Raw genomic sequence first — 23,537 nt, forward strand, 5'->3', positions numbered from 1 at the left:
ACCGTAGTTTGGCTTTTTTATGGCGGTTTTGGAGCAGTGGCTTCTTCCTTGCTGAGCGGCCTTTCAGGCTTAGTCGTTATTGGACTCGTTTTACTATGGATATAGATACTTTTGTACCGGTTTCCTCTTCGTTATCGGTGCCCCACTTTGCAGACAACACCCCATCTAATGACTAAACACCTTGAAATCAAATCAAATTTTATTGGTCACATACACATGGTTAGCAGATGTTATTGCAAGTGTAGCAAAATGCATCTGTTGTAAGAACTGTGCTATATAAAGTTTGATTTTATTGATGACATTAGTTTTAGAATATTGTTATGAAACAGCAGGAAGCAGGTCTCGAATCCTCGACCTTCCAGCCCGAGGTCCGGCGTGCTATCGACTGCGCCGCAAAAGTATGCTCGTGCGGCAGTCGATTTCCGCGCTGAAAAACCCAGGGTCGTTACAATATTAATAAACTGTTATTTTCACGAGGACAAATACAGTTTTCCATAAACTTTTAATTGACACCTTGGGATTTTATCACTTGACATCAATCATATAGTGGGATGGATTCAATAAATCAAGACTGTGTGAATGCATTTACCACTCTGAATAAATAAATGCTGTGCCCTTTTGAAGATTTGTCTCGTCATGAAACTACAATACAGGCTGGATGTCTAAAAGTCCATTTTTTGAATGTCAATAGATTTTTAGATTCCTTTTCAATGACATTCCAGAACTGAATTATCACTCCTCGAAGTCTGGTATCTGGGTAATCTATAATTGATCAAGTGGCTCTTTTATTGTAGAATGTTGACAGATGTGTAGGAAACATTGTATTGCTAAGATGCTCAAACTTAATATAATAGCTACACTCACCGACACAGGATAAGCTTTACCCTTATGCTGGCCCTGACCAAACTGGTTAATTGCCCTTCACTATAGCTGCACTTCTCAAAATGGCCAGACGTCCAGTGGTCTTCTCCCCTTTTAATGCTCATCCTTGAAAAAGTGTAGTCAGTGGCTAGCTAATACATACAAAGGGGACGCACATTCATGGTTTGGACACAAACGTGATCAAGCTGGTGAATGGTAGCTGACAGTGTGATTAGAGATGAGGTGCAGGAGCTCCCTGCAGGAATTCGTAGTCTAGCTGAAGTCTTCTCTGTTGCTAATAAGCATTTTCGAGGAGAATATATTGAGAACACTCAACTTGTTCTCGAGAATTACATGGCTATCAAAACGTCACGCCAGGGTAAACCTACACGAAACACAGACATTATATGAAGTAGTTCTAAAATTGAAAAATGATTGGAACCATTACCGGGTTTTCCCGCTAGGTTTTATGGGTATTATATAGTGTCCACTGTGCTGTCGATGACCCAGCCCACTTCTAGGCGTGAGTAATTACAAGAGAAAAGCGCTATAATCATCATGGACAACAAAGGATTGCTTTCAATGAAGAACTAAAACATTCTTATGATCAATGAGCTACATTTAAATGATACAAGTGAAGAGTAATGGTGTATCTTTAGATGCTAATTTATCATATTCTAGGTGTTTGTTAACAAACCAAAACGTGACATTCTTGAACAACAGAGACGTGGATGAGTCATCCCCATGTGTCGTTTTGCAGATAACCATCTCTAGATAACTTCAGAACATTTTTGAATTTCTGAAGCTTTTTGAAAGGTTTTTGATTTTCGCTTATTACCTATGGGACGATTATCATCAGATTTGGAGATGATGCCTGGTCCAAAGTAAACCACGTTTTCAACGCATGCAACCTTGTCGCGATGAGTGATGACAGGACATAGATTTACAAAAGTGCTGGATTGGAAGTTGACTGTCGGCACCACATCTTATACAGGTAAAATGTACAGTCAATGGTACATGGCCGTATATAACATACGTATGAGGACACCGGTCCGGATTTCGGGGATTTTTAATAATTTGCTAAAAATAAAGGTATTTTGTACACAAAGAAAAGAAAATACATGTCAACATGTAAATATTGCTCCGAGTATTGATTAAACAAACCTCAGAACGCTTATATTCTTGATCTGACCGACTTCTAATCACGCTCGACTCTTTGCGAACGAGTGGAATCATGAACAGTGATTTTTGTTAGAAATGTCCGATATATGTGCCTTTTTAGCGGCACATTCACACCAAAGACTATACAATATGAAGATAGGCTAAAACTGCTTCTCCAATAGACATCCCGATCACACTTGTAGGCGATGTTATCTAGCTAAAGTCATGCGCAAAGATACGTAATCGGGTCAAACAGCCGTTTCACGCCGAACTGCGCATGTGTAGGTCGTCAAATTAAAGTTACATATAAAGTTGTTTTTGACGAAAAATGTGTCACTTTCACAAGGTTGGAGTAATAACAGCTTTACTTTACTCATTGAGTTCTCAACCCCCTGGTCTGTTTCGCAAACGTTCCCTTAAGGTTTAGAACCTCTTTGCTCACGTGCTTTCAAAAGGATAACTCCGCACTCTCGAAGAAGGGTGCAATTGCGGCTTGTATTTCGGGGCGTTCCTGCCTGTGGGTATTCCTGCATCTACTGGAAACTCTCTTTATCTCTATATTGGTATTTAAAAAAGAAAGATACACCCCCCGCCTGATATATCTTGGGAAATGGCGACTGTGCTTGAATCTGAAAGTGCGGCAAGTGAAGAGTGTGATAATGAATGAAAAATAGTGAAATCAAAGAATGGAACCAAATGAGCAAAAGTTGTAGAAGACAAGTACCTTTCCAATAATACTTTTATTATTGGACTGCGTTTTCTGGACAAGGGGGTTCATTTGGGAAATTCATGTGTAATATTGAGGACTCTGAAGAAAGCAGTGGGAAAGGTGGATTCAATAAAGGTGACTAAAAGCGGCCTTGTTTTGGTGAATTGTGTCGATGAAGAACAGAAGAAGCGTGCAATGGATCTGGCAAAATTGCACATGTCAGAAGTACCTGTATTCCTCTTCGGAGCAGGACGCCTGCCAAAGGAGTTATAGCTGGAGTCTAGTTGGATTTTTTTTAACCTTTATTTAACAAGGCAGTTAAGAACAAATTCTTATTTACAATGACAGCCTACCCCAGCCAAACCTGGAAGGCACTGGGCCAATTGTGCACCGGCCTATGGGACTCCCGATCACAGCTGGTTGTGATACAGCCCAGGATTAAACCAGGGTCTGTAGTGACGATTCTAGCACTGAGATGCAGTGCCTTAGACCGCTGCGCCACTCGGGAGCCACCGATGAGGAGTACCTTAGTCAGAAAATCCCAGGAGAGGTCAGTGCACTTCGCATGACCCGTATGGTAAATAGAACAAAGGAGGAAAGCCTATCAATATTATTGTGGTTTGAGGAGACTCTACCTGAACATGTGAAACTTGGATGTGTGTGTGGTGAGAGCATTTGTCCAACCATTACAGTGTGGGAATTGTAAAGGATATGGTCACGTATCAAATGTTTGCAGATGGGACAAGGAGGGTATTGAAGAAACAGTGACTGGAAAACGTGCTGGGGTTCATACTCCAGACTGAAGGAGGTCAAGATGTCAAGTATCAGGACTGTGCACCGGATCTCCGGTGTGGAGGCGGTGAAGAGAGTTGAAGAGGCAAGTGTTGAAGATATGGCGGTGGATGCATTGCAACCAGTTGCTAGTGTTTTAAGTCAATTGATTTATCTGGATACACTCATTGTGAAGAAATATGATTTTTTGGCATTTATAGCCACAGTGACTAATTGTACAGCACAAGTGTCGAAGAAGTCCAAGAAGCTCAACATCATTATATCTGCAACCGAGAAGTTTTTGTGGCTCCAAGAGTTCATGGCAAGGACTATTGAAGCTAGGATATGTCCCACCCCACAGGACTCTCCCGAGACCGTGTAGGGACCTGATTTAGATTTTTTTTTAATTTACAGAAAAGTAGGTTGATTATGTTTAGTTAATGTATTTTTTGATAGTTGGTATGATATTTTATTTATTTTTTACCCACATTATTTCATTTTTGGGGGATCCTTATTATCCACCTGCACAGTGGGTTGCAGAATCCAGAACCAATTTTTGCGAACGCCATTACACAATAGAAGAAGAACGGTGACATGCGGGGTCGCTCCGGTACAGTAGGTGACGTTATGCACAATAACGTTGAATGGCTGCAGAAGTAGGGCGGGGGCGATAGCCGTACAGTGTCCTTCGTCACCGCATTTCTGTTAACGACAACGAGGGCAGGTGGGAGTGAAAGGCACTGTGTGCTAGCTAAGCCAGCTAGTCCGGTACAATGCAGGTGGGGGCGATACTGTGTGCTAACTAACTAGCAACTTGTTAGCTAACACGCGGTGTCGCCCCAGCCTCCCGTCTATTGTGCTAGCGGGAAACAGGAGCGACATTCGCACCCGTCTGTGACACGGGTTTTCTCCGGTATACAGTCAGCGGGAGGCGTGGGCGACACCGTGTGCTGTCTCCCCAGCCTCCCATCTGCTCTGGTGGCGACACCGGTAGACCGTGTCCTTCGCCCCTGTCTGTCGCGCACTGTTTTCCGTATGTCAGGTAACGATGTTGAGAGCAAGTTTATTTCCCTTTTGACCCACATTCAAAAGTGTCACATGCATAAATATTTGGGGAATGGCCACATGCAGGAACGCCCCAAATTGCAGGCTGGAGTTGCACAATATTGCCCTCTAGCACATTGTTTCCCAACCAGGGGTACTAGCACCCCTCTGAGAAGACGGTACTCCAGGCATAGCAAAACTCAAGTTGGTCTTACACACTAACCGAAAAGGGTTGGGAACCACTGCTCTAGCAGCACAGGCGGCCTGGCCTGAGACGTGAAACGAACTACCCCATCTCTCAGTCGGTGAAGAAGGCAACAAGAGACGCTGCTGAAAGTGTGTTTTGCTAGATGCTGGACGAGGCATGTTTAAAACCGCCCCGCGACAGCGGCCGTGTCAACATATATCCAAAAACAAACCATATCCGATTCTCTGAGACTGAGTTCACAACTGGTAATTAGTCGCTTATATACAGGATACGCAAGGGTGAAAGTACACTGGTACGGCACCACAGTCAAATAAATAGTTGGGGTACGCCGTACCAATAATACACGAGCCTATCACAAAACAGAATGTAAAGGAAAATGTAGGCTAATTACACTATTATTTATCTTTGCCGTATGAAAATTAGCGATTGGACTTGAAAACGGATATAGCCTACGCTCTCAAATGCGATGTGGTTCGACGAGGACACTTTACATTTTTCCAAGGCAGAGATTAGGTGCCGCCACCGAGACGCGTGCGTACAGAGCAGTAGATTTTTGGTGTTTTGTGTAACATGTCTATTTCCATTTACCACTGTTTGGAGGCTTGAAATATGTTGCGAGTGAATGAACGTGCACAGATAGCCTAGTAAAGGAGCCGTTTGAAGTGATTGTTTGACAATCAGATAACATCACGACTGGTTGTATTTATGCCACGGTAAAATGTAATACGTAAAAAAATAAATGACATATCTTTACGACTAGGCCCACAGAGATGCTATTGAATGAATATGGATTATATATGTAATTATTCCCATACCGGGAAGAAATTAAATCTACCTTCACCCATGTAGGTCAGTCCAGTGGCTAGCTGCCAGCAGATATTTCTATTGCAGTAAGGTTGAAGGGCTTTGGCTAGTATTACTTAATCCGTTCGAAGGATGAAGTATGTCTAACGTTAAATGGCACAGTGATTCCCAAACTTGGTGTCGGGGCACCATGTGTGGTTCCCTGAGGAACCGGATAAACAAAGAGCTTTAAAAAATATGTTTCAAAATGAACATCTCCACATGGCCCATCTTCCTTATAGGCCTACATTAAAATGCAATCGATTCCTGCGACCACCCATATGTAAAATGTATGCATGCATGACTGTAAGTCACTTTGGATAAAAGCGTCTGCGAAATGGCATATATATATATATATATATATATATATATATATATATATATATATATATATACTGCTGAAAAAATAAAGGTAACACTAAAATAACACACCCTAGATCTGAATGAATTAAATATTCTTATTTAATACTTTTTTCTTTACATAGTTGAATGTGATGACAACAAAATCACACAAAAATTATCAATGGAAATCAAATTTATCAACCCACGGAGGTCTGGATTTGGAGTGACACTCAAAATTAAAGTGGAAAACCACACAACAGGCTGATCCAACTTTGATGTAATGTCCTTAAAACAAGTCAAAATGAGGCTCAGTAGTGTGTGTGGCCTCCACGTGCCTGTATGACCTCCCTACAACGCCTGGGCATGCTCCTGATGAGGTGGCGGATGGTCTCCTGAGGGATCCCCTCCCAGACCTGGACTAAAGCATCCGCCAACTCCTGGACAGTCTGTGGTGCAATGTGGCGTTGGTGGATGGAGCGAGACATGATGTCCCAGATGTGCTCAATTGGATTCAGGTCTGGGGAACGGGCGGGCCAGTCCATAGCATCAATGCCTTCCTCTTGCAGGAACTGCTGACACACTCCAGCCACATGAGGTCTAGCATTGTCTTGCATTAGGAGGAACCCAGGGCCAACCGCACCAGCATGTGGTCTCACAAGGGGTCTGAGGATCTAATCTCGGTACCTAATGGCAGTCAGGCTACCTCTGGCGAGCACATGGAGGGCTGTGCGGCCCCCCAAAGAAATGCCACCCCACACCATGACTGACCCACCGCCAAACCGGTCATGCTGGAGGATGTTGCAGGCAGCAGAACGTTTCTGACCGTTTGAGCAGACACATGCACATTTGTGGCCTGCTGGAGGTCATTTTGCAGGGCTCTGGCAGTGCTCCTCCTGCTCCTCCTTGCACAAAGGCAGAGGTAGCGGTCCTGCTGCTGGGTTGTTGCCCTCCTACAGCCTCCTCCACGTCTCCTGATGTACTGGCCTGTCTCCTGGTAGCGCCTCCATGCTCTGGACACTACGCTGACAGACACAGCAAACCTTTTTGCCACAGCTCGCATTGATGTGTCATCCTGGATGAGCTGCACTACCTGAGCCACTTTTGTGGGTTATAGACTCCATCTCATGCTACCACTAGAGTGAAAGCACCGCCAGCATTCAAAAGTGACCAAAACATCAGCCAGGAAGCATAGGAACTGAGAAGTGGTCTGTGGTTACCACCTGCAGAACCACTCCTTTATTGGGGGTGTCTTGCTAATTGCCTATAATTTCCACCTGTTGTCTATTCCATTTGCACAACAGCATGTGAAATTGATTGTCAATCAGTGTTGCTTCCTAAGTGGACAGTTTGATTTCACAGAAGTGTGATTGACTGTTTAAGTGTTCCCTTTATTTTTTTGAGCAGTGTATATTAATATGAAAATCTCCACGTCTCATGCTTATATAGGCCTACATTAAAATGCAAATATTACAGCTCTAAAAATGTCCTACGTATTTGTTTCCGCGCTAATGCTACATGTCAGTGTGAATAATTTCTCATATTTTCAGGGCTATAACATTACAGTTGTATACCTAATTGGCTGTGTGTTTGTAGTTCAACTGAGGTGTATTAACTAATAGCCGTCAAGGTGATAATGGCTGGGATCATTTTTTGCTTGTTTTTGCCATTCTCCAAATAGCGTTTTAAAAGTTTTTTTTATTTGTTTAAAAATGCAGTTAAGCTGACAACTGCAATGCAATGGCAGTAATGGAAAATCTCTTCTGACTTGCCCTTCGTAAAGATGGTGATCTGAAAGCTTGTGGAGGCAATTTATCCTGCTCGTCAAATTGTCTTTTCCAGAAGGATGTTTTGGACTGAAGGAGAGGTATGTGAAAGCTTCTTGAAATGACTGTGTGCTTTAAATAGATTTATTGTGGCAAACAATAACGTTGACCTAATTCATCATATTCAAACCAAGTTCGGGTTTCTTGAGGGAGTAGTTAGGTAGGTAGTTACCAATAAAGGCGGCATTCCGAGTTAATCAACATGTTTCCCCCCATATTTTATTACAGTGTGTCTGAAATCTGTGCAAGGCTGTTGGGCAAAGACTCTCCCCTTACGCCGCTGAGACGTCCCCTCCACATCCATCTCCATCCCATTTAGCCACAGTAGCCATATCCTGATCACTGGCTCCAAGATGGATCCTTTGGAAAGAATGCACTTCACCACTATCGACTATGTCATATTTGCCCTCTTGCTGGTGGCATCCATGGGCATAGGGCTGTATTACGCCCTGTCAGGGGGTCGGCAGCGCACCACTCAGGAGTTCCTGCTAGCGGACCGGAGCATGAACTGCCTTCCTGTATCCCTGTCACTTATCGCTACATTTCAGTCAGCGGTGGCTATAGTGGGCGTGCCGGCAGAGATCTATACCCATGGCACTCAGTACTGGTTCATAGGCTGTGCTTACATCTTGGGCCTATTAATTCCAGCACATGTTTTCATTCCTGTGTTCTACAGGCTACATCTTACCAGCGCTTACCAGGTACGTACTTGTAGGTTCTTTGTAAACTTAACCCCTGATGGAGAGAAGTCTTTGGAATTAAAATATGTAGGCTAATACCAGTTGAAATGTATAGGCCTAGCTTTTAAATCCTGCTAAGGAGTTTACATAGTATTGGTTTCTGGTAGGGAAATAAATAATGAATAAATACATTCTGAATATACTGATGTGTATATGTCACTTAGTGATAGTATTGTTTCTTTTCAGTATCTGGAACTGCGCTTTAGCAAACCAGTGCGTATCTGTGGAACACTTACCTTCATCTTTCAGACAGTAAGGTCCATACATACCAGATGCAATAATAAAGACATAAACAAGTAAAATAAAGAACTTGTAAATATTGTTGATGATCAGTTTTTCCACTGATATGACTGCTGCTATCTCTTGCAGGTCATCTATATGGGTGTTTGTGTGTACACTCCGGCCCTAGCACTCAATGCAGGTAAGTAATTTAGGCTTTGCTTTTAGGATTTACAGACCGTGATAAGTTTTAACACTTTAATGGCGGGTTATGGCTGTCTCCAAGACATAGATTAAGCTTAGTCCAGGACTGAAATGCATCCAGGGACATTCTTAGTTGAAAGAGTTTTTTTTAGTCCAGGACTCAAATGCATCAAGGGACATTCTCAGTTGAAAGAGTTTTTTTTAGTCCAGGACTAGGCTTAATCTGTGTCTGGGAAACTGGAAATGTTACTGTGTTTTGTGCCATGAGTAGGTTATCTAGAATTATGCAAAATGCACATTATGAATGAGTAAAGGTTGCTTAATTTGGTTCCATGCTTCCCTATAGTTACTGGCTTTGATCTATGGGGAGCAGTACTGGCCACTGGACTGGTGTGTACACTGTATACTACTCTGGTAAGTTGTTCTTCGTTATTTTCAGAGTTTGTAAATAAGCTGTTATTACACAATGGTAAATAAACTGGAAATACGACAATCTAAAGTACAAATCAAATGTACTCATGAAAAAAAAAAGTTTAACGTTGACATTATGAAATGTCATTGCGAAGTGTCCTTTTTTTCTTTATATCTTTAGATGTAACATCAGCCATTATAAGCTTGAAGCTTATACGATAATAGGCTCTATGCCTCTGTGTTGTACCTGGTCCTGACAGGGAGGCCTGAAGGCAGTGATCTGGACAGATGTCTTCCAGACCATAGTGATGTTTGCTGGCCAGCTGGCGGTCATCGTGGTGGGGGTCCAGCAGACTGGAGGGTTAGCAGAGGTCTGGAGGAAGGTCTGGGAGGGGAACCGTATCTCTGGCATAGAGTGAGTAGACAGACTGGTTACTATCTTCATGTATTCAAGCGATGACTGGCGATCCTGTTTAAAGTTTGATTTAAGGACATCTTAAATTCCACCCACTGGCTCCAGGTCATCTACAAGTCTCTGCTAGGTAAAGCCCCGCCTTATCTCAGCTCAATGGTCACCATAGCAGCACCTAGCAGCGCGTAGCACGTGCTCCAGCAGGTATATCTCACTGGTCACCCCCAAAGCCAATTCTTCCTTTGGCTGCCTCTCCTTCCAGTTCTCTGCTGCCAATGACTGGAACAAACTGCAAAAATCACTAAAGCTGGATACTCTTATCTCCCTCACTAGCTTTAAGCACCAGCTGTCACAGCAGCTCACAGATCACTGCACCTGTACATAGCCCATCTATAAATAGCCCATCCAACTACCTCATCCCCATACTGTATTTATTTATTTATCTTGCTCCTTTGCACCCCAGTATGTCTACTTGCACGTTAATCTTCTGCACATTCTACCATTCCAGTGTTTAATTGCTATATTGTAATTACTTCACCACCATGACCTATTTATTGCCTTACCTCCCTTATCCTACCTCATTTGCACATGCTGTATATCAATACTTGTTCTACTGTATTATTGATTGCATGTTTGTTTACTCCATGTGTAACTCTGTGTTGTTGTATGTGTCAAACTACTTTGCTTTATCTTGGCCAGGTCGCAGTTGCAAATGAGAACTTGTTCTCAACTAGTCGACCTGGTTAAATAAAGGTGAAATAAAAAATAAAATAAATAAATGTTCCAGTTCTAATATTCCAATTCTATGTTCTCCCTCTTGTCATGTCTGTTCTACAGCCTGAATCCTGACCCTACGGAGAGGTACACATTCTGGACCCTGGGGGTGGGAGGGATCTTCCTGATGCTGTCTCTGTACGGGGTCAACCAGGCCCAGGTCCAGAGATACCTCAGCTCCAAGACCGAGCGGGAAGCCATCATGTAAGACTGCATGTACCACACTCCATACACAACACCACATTACAGTACATACACATGGAATCATTGTAATGGTATGGATACTGACCTATTGTAATACGTTGTGATTCTGCAGGTCTTGCTACATGGTGTTTCCCTTTCTACAGGTAGCTCTAGCTCTGAGCTGTGTCATGGGGCTGGTCATGTTTGCGCGTTACTGTGGGGAGGACCAATTTCACAAAATAGGCAACTTATCAAAAAATGAGGTCAGTAGAAGTGTGTGAGTGTTATTATTTTGGTCTTTCAGACATCATTAGAGTATTGTAGCTTGTGGGTTAAGTAATCTGCAATTAAGCAGTCAGCAGATGTTTTTATTCAAATTTACCTACAGTACAGTGAGTGCATACATTTTTTGTGTCTGTGATCTCCAGTGAGAATTGAACCCACAAACCTGGTGTAGCTAGTGCCACACTCTTACCTACAGTACACCAACCATTATGTGTTCTCTATCCACAGATGGTGTTATACTTTGTTATGGACATGCTGCAGGATCTACCTGGTCTGTCTGGACTGTTTATAGCTTGCATATTTAGTGCAGCTCTCAGGTATGTCAATCAATCAATATTTTTAACACCCTTCGTCACAAAGGGCTTTACATTAACCCAGCCTAGGCATCCAGAACAAGCAGAAGCAACATGAAACTAAGTGTCAACACCAAAGCACCCTTCTGATCAGAAGGGTGCTTTGGTGTTGACACTTAGTTTCATGTTTGTCTCCACAGCACCATCTCGTCAGCCTTTAACTCTCTGGCCACAGTGACCTTGGAGGACCTGATCAAACCACACTGCTCATCCATGACAGATGCCAGGGCCACCCTGCTCTCCAAGGGACTGGGTACGTTGAGATCTCCTGGGCTCTGTCCAGAAACAACCCCTAGACCTTATCCCCTAGGACCCAGCCACTTCATGTACAGTAGATCAGATCAAGTGCCTATGGGGTAGGGACTAGGGGTTGTTTCTGAACGGGGCCCTGCTCACTGTTGACAGTGTCTCTCAACTTATTTGTAAGTTCTACATCATGCTTTCCTCACTTTACCTGTGAGATGTTTTCTAAGACGTCACTCATATAATATCAGCATTAAAGAGTGACATTTACTTTTTCTGTTTCTGAACTAGCATGTTCATATGGACTGATGTGCCTGGCTATGGCCTATTTAACCCACTTGATGAGTGATTCCGTTTTGCAAGTAAGGACAACATTTGATATATTTGAATAACTTACTGTATTTAGTTAACTCAAATATTATGTTTGATTCTGACATTTTTGTATTTATTTAAATTCAAGGCTGCTTTCAAAATCTTTGGAATGGTTGGTGGTCCTCTTCTTGGCATCTTCTGTCTCGGGATGTTCTTTCCTTGGGCTAACTCTACTGTAAGTACTCAATGTATATAGTGAGGGCATACATTTTTAGTATGTGAATGTGATCCCTGTGGGAATCAAACTTAGCGCCATGCCGGGTTACTCTAAAACCACTTTGTGACAACTGCTGATGGAAAAATGTCAAGACTCAATCAATACATTTGATTGATTGAGGTACTGTGTTTCTCCAGGGTGCCCTGGCGGGTTTGGGGTCAGGCCTGGTGATGGCCTTCTGGGTGGGCATCGGGAGCATCGTAACCCGTACCTCTGGTGGTCCTGCTGCTGTGTCTCATTTCAACTGCAATGCTGTACAACTCTCAGAAAACATCACCACAGCCATAGGGACTGCACTCAATAGTACGTCTGTGCCTACTAGTACATCCAGGTAAGAGTCTTAGTGTATCATGAAAAGCTCAATAAAAATAAAATGTACGTGTCATAAGAGGCAAACAACAACTAATAATCAGATCATCTGAAACTATTCTATTTAGTTTGCTTATAGATTTAAATGTACAGTGGGGAGAACAAGTACAGTGCCTTGCGAAAGTATTCAGCCCCCTTGAACTTTGCGACCTTTTGCCACATTTCAGGCTTCAAACATAAAGATTTAAAACTGTATTTTTTGTGAAGAATCAACAACAAGTGGGACACAATCATGAAGTGGAACGACATTTATTGGATATTTCAAACTTTTTTAACAATTCAAAAACTGAAAAATTGGGCGTGCAAAATTATTCAGCCCCTTTACTTTCAGTGCAGCAAACTCTCTCCAGAAGTTCAGTGAGGATCTCTGAATGATCCAATGTTGACCTAAATGACTAATGATGATAAATACAATCCACCTGTGTGTAATCAAGTCTCCGTATAAATGCACCTGCACTGTGATAGTCTCAGAGGTCCGTTAAAAGCGCAGAGAGCATCATGAAGAACAAGGAACACACCAGGCAGGTCCGAGATACTGTTGTGAAGAAGTTTAAAGCCGGATTTGGATACAAAAAGATATCCCAAGCTTTAAACATCCCAAGGAGCATGTCTGTGAGAGACTGGTTGGTAGGTGATCAAATACTTATGTCATGCAATAAAATGCAAATTAATTACTTAAAAATCATACAATGTGATTTTCTGGATTTTTGTTTTAGATTCCGTCTCTCACAGTTGAAGTGTACCTATGATACAAATTACAGACCTCTACATGCTTTGTAAGTAGGAAAACGTGCAAAATCGGCAGTGTATCAAATACTTGTTCTCCCCACTGTATATATATTTTTTTTGTCAGTGGTCTACACAATACCCCATAATGTCGAAATGGAATTATGTTTTTAGACATTTTTACAAATGAATTTCAAAGCTGAAATGTTTGGAGTCAAGTATTCAACCCCTTTGTTATGGAAAGTCCAAATACGTTCAGGAGTAGAAATGTGCTCTTAAGTCACATAAGTGTGCAATAAGTGTTTAAAACTGCTGCAGGATCAGTGGGTTTCCCGCGGGCCAGTTGAGCTAACATAGGTTAATGCAATTAGCATGAAGTTGTAAGTAACCAGAACATTTCCTAGGGCATAAACATGTCTGATATTGGCAGACAGCTTACATTCTTGTTAATCTAACTGCACTGTCCAAATTACAGTAGCTATTTCAGTGAAAGAATATCATGCTATTGTTTGAAGGAGAGTGCACAGTTATGAACTAGAAAGTTATTAATTTATTATTATTAATTTATAATTTATTATTAATTAATTTATTAATATTAATAAACCAAGGCACATTTGGGCAGTCCTGATAAAACATTTTGAACAGAAATACAATGGTTCATTGGATCAGTCTAAAACTTTGCACATACACTGCTGCCATCTAGTGGCCAACATCTAAATTGTGCCTAGATTCCTAAGTCGTATATTGGCCTTTCTCGTGCATTTCAACAATGATGTTACAAAAAAAAACTAAAAAACACATGTTTTGTCTTTGTATTATCTAATGTATTATATTCTCCTATATTATTTTAACAATTCCACAACCTGCCAAGTTTTTCCTTTCAAATGGTATCAAGAATATGCATATCCTTCCTTCAGGTCCTGAGCCTGGTTAGATTTGGGTATGTCATTTTCGTCGAAATTTAAAAAAAGAGTCCGATCCTTAATTAACATGATTTTTTAAATAAATGTAAGGTCCCTAAGTCAGGCAGTGAATTTCAAACACAGATTCAACCACAAAGACCAGGGAGGTTTTCCAATGCTTTGCAAAGAATGGTACCTATTGGTAGATGAGTAAAAATACAAAAAAGCAGACATTGAATATCCCTTTGAACATGGTGAATTTATTAATTACAATTTTGGATGGTGTGTCAATACACCCAGTCACTACAAAGATACAGGTGTACTTCCTAACTCAGTTGCCGGAGTAAAAGAAAACATACTCAGGGATTTCACCATGAGGCCAATGGTGACTTTAAAACAGTAACAGAGTTTAATGGCTGTGATGTTAGGGGAAAACAACTGAGGATAGATCAACAACATTGTAGGTACTCCACAATACTAACCTAATTGACAGGAGTGAAAAGGATGCATGTACAGAATAAAACAGGCATCCTGTTTGCAAAAAGGCACGAAAGTAATACTGCAAAAAATGTGGCAAAGCAATTCACTTTTTGTCCTGAAAACAAAATGTTTAGATCAAATCCAATAGAACACATTACTGAGTACCACTCTCCATATTTTCAAGCATAGAAACAAAACAAAATGTGGAATAAGTTAAGGGTTATGAATACTTTCTGAAGGCACTGTAGATGCAAATTTGTAATACATTTTGTGATTTTATTTTAACTATGTCTTTCAACTGTTCTTTAGCCAACCAATGGGTCTGCAGAGATTCTACTCCTTGTCCTTCATGTGGTACAGTGCTCTCAGCTCTTTCACTGTGGTGATCACAGGGTTGATCGTTAGCTTTCTCACAGGTAGGGGAGAGCTCTTGATCATTACCATAGAAGATGCAATTAGGGCTGGTTTTCCAGACACATATTAAACCTACTCCTGGACTAAAAAGCATGTTCAATGGAGATTGAGATTCTTCATTGAGCATGCCTTTTAATCAGGGACTACACTTAATCTCTGTCTGGTAAATTAGACCAATAATTTTCACAACAGATTCTAAATTAAGTTCATCTAATTGGTTGGATTTTATCTTTAATTTAAGGACCAATGAAAGAGGAGGATGTGACCCCAGGCACCCTGTATCCTCTGTTGGGCAACATGCTGTTCTTCGTACCAGATAACCTCAAACAAAATCTGTGCTGCGCCACCCCACTGGGGCACAGGGTAAGTCAACAGAGCACATGGGCTCATCACACTCACAGTTCAGGATTGTGTTCATTAGTGGAAACCACATCAAAAAGCAACAAAATGTTTTGCAACAAAAACAAGTATTAATTATTGGACCAGGTCTGGTCCTCAGGGCTAAAGTAAATACAGGGCTGCATTCAGCAGGCACAACATAATAGAACGTACAGATAGAAATATGTTATGTTTGTCTGACGTGTAGAATAAGGAATCACGTCAGTTCCATTCATGACGTTTCTATCTGCAGCATTCCACAATGTTTGCTTCCTGAAGGTTCCCCTGATGCATTTATAGCAGAGGGGACTATGCATTCAAGATAGGCTGGAATTCAATCATTGCAGATAAGAAGATTTCCACACTGCACTTTCAGCAAGTGTGTACAGCAGACAAACGTTTAAAAGTCCATTGTGGAAAACCCACCTTCAATGATTGAACTCTGGCTTCAGTTAAAATATGTTATATTGTTTTGTCATTATGGCTAGCAACACTCAAGTTCTATTGTTTTGGGTCTGTGTGAGCCATTTCAACAAAGCTACATTGCCTTCAGAAAGTATTCACACCCCTTTTACTTTTTACACATTTTATTGTTACAGTATCGACTCGGATGTGAATACATATGTAAATTGAATATTTCAGTATTTCATTTTCAATAAATTAGCAAACATTTCTAAAAACATGTTTTCACTTTGTCATTATGGGGTATTGTGTGTAGATGGGTGAGAGAGGAAAAAACATATTTAATTAATTTTGAATTCAGGGGGTATGAATACTTTCTGAAGGCACTATGTGCTATTGTATCAAGGGTACTTAACATTACCCATTATCTTATCTCAAGGTGAATTAACTCTTGGTGAGTTGTTTATAGTGTATGTTTTTGTACGAGTAGCCAATCATCCAGGAATGTCCACCTGCACAACACAAGGAAAGTAATGTTCAGGCCGTCTACACAGAAGAAGAAGAGGAGGAGAGGCTGAACTTTCTTCCCACTTCTCCCACACCTGTTACGGAACACGAGACAACTGTGTGATGCACAGAGACACATGAGACATGTTATGTCGTGGCACACGGGGCAGTGAAATGGTCCACACCATTTTATGTCACTGTTTTTCACAGAGGACCTGTTCTTTTGAGGAGATGTGATGTCGGGAGTGACTCTTATTTTAAAACTTTGCTTCAGGTTTGTAATTCAAGTGACTGGATAAAAAATGCACTGGGACTGTACATGTATATTGTACATGACGCATGGCAATACCAAATGTACGTAGAGTATTACGTATTCTGGAAATCAAAAGATAAACCCAAGGCCATATTATCTAGTTCTGAGGAATTCAGATTTGAATGGACCGGATGTATAAATGCAAAAAATCTGGTTTATGTTTCCTCTCATTACCACATATTACCACAGATAAGAGGAAACCCAGTGGCCGGCAGTGGGAGCAGAATGGTTTTGGCTGACATTCTGCCAATTTTCTCAACGACCAAACATTTTATGCCCATACAGTTTTCTGTTTCTAAAACTACAATCTGTAACCAACTGAGAGGACTGCATTCTGTAGACTTTACCCTTTGCCAAAGTTTGAAAAAAGTTGTTTAGGAGTGCAAGGGTGAATTGAGTTATTGCACACCCACACTTTAGAATAGGCAACAGAAATATGCAAATAAATGCAAGAACGTGCCAATGGGATCTCACTAGCTTGTGCTTGTCCTGCCCACTATGATTAATTTGCTCCCATTGGAAACTACAGGCTCTGTTCAATCTTTGGGTTAGTTATATATTTGATATCACTATGCTGCTGTCAATGAGAAAATATCTTTAATTTGTGGAACTGAGTAGTTATTTCAGTAATGTGATCCGGTGAACAACTTTGTCATGTTGGCCTGTTGTGTCGAAGCAGAAAATATTTTTGTAAAATTATACTGAGACGGTTTTGTTAGAAAAGAAAATCTTAAATAAACATTTCAATTTATTTCAGGTTTCACAGTCCTTTACTGCTGCTGATAATTATACTGTTCCTAATAAAGAAATTATCTATTCGTTTTTTAGTGTAAAGTTAGTATTGAGTTGACAGGGAAAGGCAGTGTTACTGAATATCCAGTGAGTAGGAGACTCGGATGTGATGAAGTTGGTAGAGATGAATGAGGAAGAGAGGAAGCCTGCCCTCTTGGAGGTATGGTACATCATCACATATCTGGCCAAACAAAGACAACATGGGAAGAAATTATTGATCTCACCAGAGCTCTCACAATAAAAACTGCAATTCAGTCGAGACAAATATGCAGACGATGCTACATCAACCCTATACAGTACAGCATTGGTATAATAACAACACTCATTGTGGAGCCAAAACACAATGTTGAAGGGATAGTTAGCCCAAATTATTTAAGTTAGATAGTTTCCTACCCTTATAATAGTAGTAAACCATTTTAACTAATGTTGTAATTTGGATGCACTAACCATTTAATTGCTAACAACTGGTTCTAGATTGCCGTTACTATCGGAAAGATACATGAACTAAATAAGTAAAAACAATATAGAAATTGCAGTGCCTTTGGAAAGTATTCAGATCCCTTGTTCTAAGGTTACAGCCTTATTCTAAAATTGATTAAATTGTTTTCTCCCCATCATCATTCCACACGCACTACCCCATAATGACATAGCAAAAACAGGATTTTAGAAATGTTTGCTAATTTATTATTAATAACACCGAAATATTACATTTACATAAGTATTCAGACCCTTTACTCAGTATTTTGTTCATGCACCTTTGGCAGCGATTACAGCCTTGAGTCTTCTTGGGTATGATGCTACAAGCTTGGCACACTTTCTCCCATTCTTTTCTGCTGATGCTCTCAAGCTCTGTCAGGTTGGATGGGGAGCGTTGCTGCGCAGATACTTTCAGGTCTCTCCAGAGATGTTTGATCGGGTTCAAGTCCGGGCTCTGGCTGGGCCACTCAAAGACATTCAGAGACTTGTCCTGAAGCAACTCCTGTGTTGTCTTGGCTGTGTGCTTAGGGTTGTTGTCCTGTTGGAAGGTGAACCTTCGCCCCTGTCTAAGTTCCTGAGTGCTCTGGAGCAGGTTTTCATCAATGATCTCTCTGTACTTTGCTCCGTTCATCTTTCCCTCAATCCTGACAAGTCTCCCAGTCCCACTACCATAGAGGAACTCTAGAGCTCTGTCAGAGTGACCATCGAGTACTTGGTCACCTCCCTCACCCGATTGCTCAGTTTGGCCGGGCGGTCAGCTCTAGGAATAGTCTTGGTGGTTCAAAACTTAATCCATTTAAGAACGATGGAGGCCACTGTGTTCTTGGGGACCAATGCTGCAGATATTTTTGGTACCCTTCCCCAGATCTGTGCCTCAACACGATCCTAATTCCTTCAACCTCATGGCTTGGTTTTTGCTCTGACATGCACTGTCAACTGTGGGACCATATATAGACAGGTGTGTGCCTTTCCATTGACTACCACATCTTGACTCCAATCAAGTTGTAGAAACCTCTCAAGGATGATCAATGGAAACAGGATGCACCTGAGCTCAATTTCGAGTCTCATAACAATGTGTCTGAATAATTATGTAAACAAGGTATTAAAGTCTTATTTTTATACATTTGCAAAAAAATCTAAAAAGCTGTTTTCGCTTTGGTATTGTGTGTAGGTTGACGTTTTTTTTATTTAATTCATTTTACAATAAGGCTGTAACGTAACAAAATGTGGAAAAATTAAAGGGGTCTGAATACTTTCCGAAGCCACTGTTCATACTTGAAATTGTATTTCAACATCGAACTCAAATTTGTAAGGGTGATACAATTGTAAACCAAAGACAAATGTCTATTTTCTAAAGCTTGACAATGGAAAGTTTTTAACTTGAAAGTAATGTCTTTCTTTTATGGCTGCTAGTTGAGGTATCTTTATTGTGGCTGTTGCATATTTGTTCTAAATACTTACTTTTATGTTCGCTAACTGGACAGGCAAACGCTGCCAAGTACTAAACGGTAAACCAATCAGAACTCGTCTGCTAATCAATTTCTCCGTACTTAAGGTACATAAACACAGCTGGTGACAGTTTAGTTATATAAATGTGATACCATCAATGCAATCTGTAAAATAACTCCCAACTTTACTTAGAACGCAGCAACCCTAGCAGCTAGCTTAAACAAGTAGAACTGTTGCTAGCTAGCAGTAGCATATAGCTTTACCACTACTAGCATGTCGTTCCAGTACAGGGAGCGTTGGCTATCATTATTCAAAGTAATAACAATGTCTCTATCCTTAACCTAGTTGTTGTCATTATTTAAACGTTAAAGATGGTCATTTTCTAACCTCATAAACTACAATCCTTTGATTCATTCTTGTCCCTCACCTTTATCTCCCATGAGCAATTCAGCTCTCCTCTCATGTGACCTACTCCCAAAGATCAAACAAGTGCTATTCACCAAGCATGGTCTTCGCTGATTCAGTCGCCTGTGAGGAGGACTATCCTACTGCAGTTGTAACTAGCACTGCAATCACTATTAGACATTGTGGCCCCATATGCATTTGCCGGTTATCTATCCTTTGGGTTTAGTCGTGTACGGTCTACACAGTCTAGTGCATTTATTATTATTATTTTTTATTAAACCTTTATTTAACTAGGCAAGTCAGTTAAGAACAAATTCTTATTTTCAATGACGGCTTAGGAACAGTGGGTTAACTGCCTTGTTCAGGGGCAGAACAACAGATTTTTACCTTGTCAGCTCGGGGATTCAATCTTGCTACCTTTCGGTTACTAGTCCAACGCTCTAACCACACCTGCCGCCCCGGTAACACCTATGTGAGAATGCTATTTCTTGACTACAGCTCAGTGTTCAACACCATAGTGCCCTCAAAGCTCATCAATAAGCTAAGGATCCTGGGACTAAACACCTCCCTCTGCAACTGGATCCTGGACTTCCTGACGGGCTGTTGTTACCTACCTGAAGGGTAGGGGTACGTGCTTAGTCCCCTCCTGTATTCCCTGTTCACTCATGACTGCATGGACAGGCACGACTCCAACACCATCATTAAGTTTGCCGATGACACAACAGTGCTACCACTGTAGGCCTGATAAACAACAACGCGAGGTCAGAGACCTGGCCGTGTAGTGCCAGGACAGCAACCTCTCCCTCAACGTGATCAAGACAAAGGAGATGAGTGTTTACTACAGGAAAAAGAGGACCGGGCACACCCCCCCATTCTCATCGACAGGATTGCAGTGGAACAGGTTGAGATCTTCAAGTTCCTTGGTGTCCACATCACCAACAAACTAACATGGTCCAAGCACACCAAAACAGTCATGACGAGGGCACAACAAAACCTTTTCCCCCTCAGGAGACTGAAAAGATTCGGCATGGGTCCTCAGATCCTCAAAAGGTTCAACAGCTGCACCATCGTGAGCATCCTGACTGGTTGCATCACTGCCTGGTATGGCAACTACTCAGCCTCCGACTGCAAGGCACTACAGGGGGTAGTGCAAATGGCCTAGTACATCACTGGGGCCAATCTTCCTACCATCCAGGACCTCTATACCAGGCGGTGTCAGATGAAGGACCTAGAAATTGTCAAAGACTCCAGGCACCCTAGTCAAAGACGGTTCTCTCTGTTACTGGTACCGCGGGCCAAATCTAGGTCCAGGCTTCTAAACAGCTTCTACCCCCAAGCCATAAGACTCCTGAACATCTAATCAAATGACTACCCAGACTATTTGCATTGCCACCCCCACCCCCCTATTTTACACCGCTGCTACTCTCTGTTGTTATCATCTATGCATAGTCACTTTAATAACTCTACCTACATGTACATATTACCTCAACTAACCGGTGCCCCCGCACATTGACTCTGTACCGGTACCCCCCTGTATATAGTCTCGCTATTGTTATTTTACTGCTGCTCTTTAATTACTTGTTACTTTTATTTGTTATTCTTATCTGTATTTTTTAAAACTGCATTGTTGGTTAGGGGCTCGTTAGTAAGCATTTCACTGTAAGGTTGTACGTCTGTTGTATTCGGCGCATGTGACTAATAAAATTCGATTTATTATACATTCATGGGGAATGGAAATAAATATTACTTATTAAAGTACTTATGTTATTAACCCCTAATATTCCCTGTATATACCCTCTATGCATTCAGGATACCTATGGTAAGTGAGGAATACACTCTCTGAACAGTCTACCTAAGACTGACCTGCAACAGAGCCTCAAGAACAGGAAGCACACATAGTACAGTACAGAAACACCTCTGAATAAAAAGGGCAACTACACTCTCCAATTCGTCCCCCCCTCCCCAATTTTTCCGCAGACCTCATACATGGTAGGTTGATGTGGTTTAAACATTGATGTGGACGAAAAGTTTGGATATTGAGAGTGAAAACCTGAAAATATAGGAAAACAGCATTTTTCCCACATGGCGCCTTTCCTTTGGGCAGGCAATTTGAGAAATGTTGGTCAAATTAGATTATACCCACTTCATTTCTTTGAGATGCTCTAACAAGCATGTGTATCTGTAGTTGGGTCTTCTTCAACTCTAAAAATCCAGGCTGTATCACAACCAGCCGTGATAGGGAATCCCATAGTGCGGCGCACAATTGGCCCAGCGTCGTCCGGGTTTGGCCGGTGCAGGCCGTCATTATAAATAAGAATCTGTTCTTAACTGACCTTCCTAGTTACATTTGTGTTCCTTTTGTCCAGGTGGGAAAGGGCTGTGTGGAGTGCAATAGAGATTGCATCATCTGTGGATCTATTGGGGCGGTATTCAAATTGGAGTGGGTCTAGGGTTTCTGGGAAAATGGTGTTGATGTGAGCCATGTCCAGCCTTTCAAGGCACTTCATGGCTACAGACTTGAGTGCTATGGTTCGGTAGTCATTTAGGCAGATTACCTTATTGTTCTTGGGCACAAGCACTATGGTGGTCTGCTTGAAACATTTTGGTATTACAGACTCAGACAGGGAGAGGTTGAAAATGTCAGTGAAGACACTTGCCTGTTGGTCAGCGTATGCTCACAGTACACCTCCTGGTAATTCATCTGGCCCTGCAACCTTGTGAATGTTGATCTGTTTAAAGGTCTTACGCCCATATACAATATTCAAATGAATATGAAGATGCCCATTAATATTACATGACAATAATAATAAAGGTTTTTGAATAGTTTCAACAATACAGGATTAAATATGTCTATGTTAACTTAGTTAATATTTTTCCTTAAGGTTGATATTGATGTCTGCCCAGGCTCTGAAGAAATACACTTTGTTCCAGGTCCAGGATCCACAAACCTTATACGAGCAGTACTACTTTATTTTTATCCGTTATTTTACCAGGTAAGTTGACTGAGAACACGTTCTCCTTTGCAGCAATGACCTGCAATAGTTACAGGGGAGAGGGATGAATGAGCCAATTGTAAACTGGGGAGTATTAGGTGACGGTTTGAGGGCCAGATTGGGATTTTAGCCAGGATACCAGGTTAACACCCCTACTCTTAAAATAAATGCCATGGGATCTTTAATGACCTCAGAGAGTCAGGACACCCGTTTAACGTCCCCATCCGAAAGACAGCACCCTACACAGGGCAGTTTCCACAATCACTGCCAATGGGCATTGGGACATTTTTTTTTTAGACCAGAGGAAAGAGTGCCTCCTACTGGCCATCCAACACCACTTCCAGTAGCATCTGGTCTCCCATCCAGGAACTGACCAGGACCAACCCTGCTTAGCTTCAGAAGCAAGCCTGCAGTGGTATGCAGGGTGGTATGCTGAGGTAAAAACAAAAGACAGAGGTATTACTTCTTATCCAAATTTTATCAATTGCAGTTTATTTAGAGCATACTCGCTATGGAGAGGGTTTACTTCCATACCATCCAGTCTGAGGGGACTAACATGGTGGACAGGGTGGTGTAGACCTAGCTTCTAGTCTGAGGGGACTATCATGGTGAACAGGGTGGTGTAGACCTACATTCCAGTCTGAGGGGACTTACAGGGTGGTGTAAACCTACCTTCTTGTCTGAGGGGACTAACATGACGAGTAGGCAGTGTTGGGAGTAGTTCAACAACTAATTTAATTACATTTTGCAGTAGT

General features: G+C 41.5%; 1 protein-coding gene and 1 long non-coding RNA gene across 5 annotated transcripts; one reads left to right on the forward strand and one right to left on the reverse strand.

Annotated features, from left to right (window-relative positions):
* Nucleotides 1-1,358: 1,358 nt before the first annotated feature.
* On the forward strand, nt 1,359-17,424 carry LOC135507875 (sodium-dependent multivitamin transporter-like). Of its 4 annotated transcripts, none has more exons than XM_064927609.1 (17): nt 1,359-1,855; nt 7,655-7,803; nt 7,991-8,463; nt 8,689-8,754; nt 8,872-8,923; nt 9,272-9,339; nt 9,597-9,751; nt 10,586-10,726; nt 10,839-10,968; nt 11,219-11,307; nt 11,484-11,596; nt 11,878-11,948; nt 12,047-12,133; nt 12,313-12,506; nt 14,962-15,068; nt 15,308-15,429; nt 16,337-17,424. In XM_064927609.1, the coding sequence occupies exons 3-17, from the start codon at nt 8,116-8,118 to the stop codon at nt 16,475-16,477; spliced, it is 1,884 nt and encodes a 627-aa protein (XP_064783681.1). In that variant the 5' UTR covers nt 1,359-1,855; nt 7,655-7,803; nt 7,991-8,115; the 3' UTR covers nt 16,478-17,424. The 4 variants fall into 4 exon arrangements, with proteins under 4 accessions (XP_064783681.1, XP_064783680.1, XP_064783683.1 ...); XM_064927608.1 differs by having other exon boundaries at nt 7,720-7,803; XM_064927611.1 differs by having other exon boundaries at nt 7,720-7,803; nt 16,316-16,428.
* LOC135507876 (uncharacterized) lies at nt 16,908-19,864 on the reverse strand. Its single transcript, XR_010450722.1, has 2 exons — nt 19,812-19,864; nt 16,908-17,639 (listed from the first exon to the last, which is right to left on the reverse strand). It is a non-coding gene; the product is annotated as an uncharacterized LOC135507876 (long non-coding RNA).
* Between the last annotated feature and the right edge of the window lie 3,673 nt (nt 19,865-23,537).

Source organism: Oncorhynchus masou, chromosome 21 (genome assembly GCF_036934945.1).
Source record: "Oncorhynchus masou masou isolate Uvic2021 chromosome 21, UVic_Omas_1.1, whole genome shotgun sequence".
NCBI lineage: Eukaryota > Metazoa > Chordata > Actinopteri > Salmoniformes > Salmonidae > Oncorhynchus > Oncorhynchus masou.

What these genes read in the sequence shown, in the direction of transcription:
- LOC135507875 (XM_064927609.1), top strand. Translation starts at nt 8,116, where the DNA reads ATGGATCCTTTGGAAAGAATGCACTTCACCACTATCGACTATGTCATA. An exon ending in ATCTTACCAGCGCTTACCAG is followed by an intron (nt 8,464 to 8,688) that starts GTACGTACTTGT and finishes GTTTCTTTTCAG; the next exon opens with TATCTGGAACTGCGCTTTAG. An exon ending in AACCGTATCTCTGGCATAGA is followed by an intron (nt 9,752 to 10,585) that starts GTGAGTAGACAG and finishes TCTGTTCTACAG; the next exon opens with CCTGAATCCTGACCCTACGG.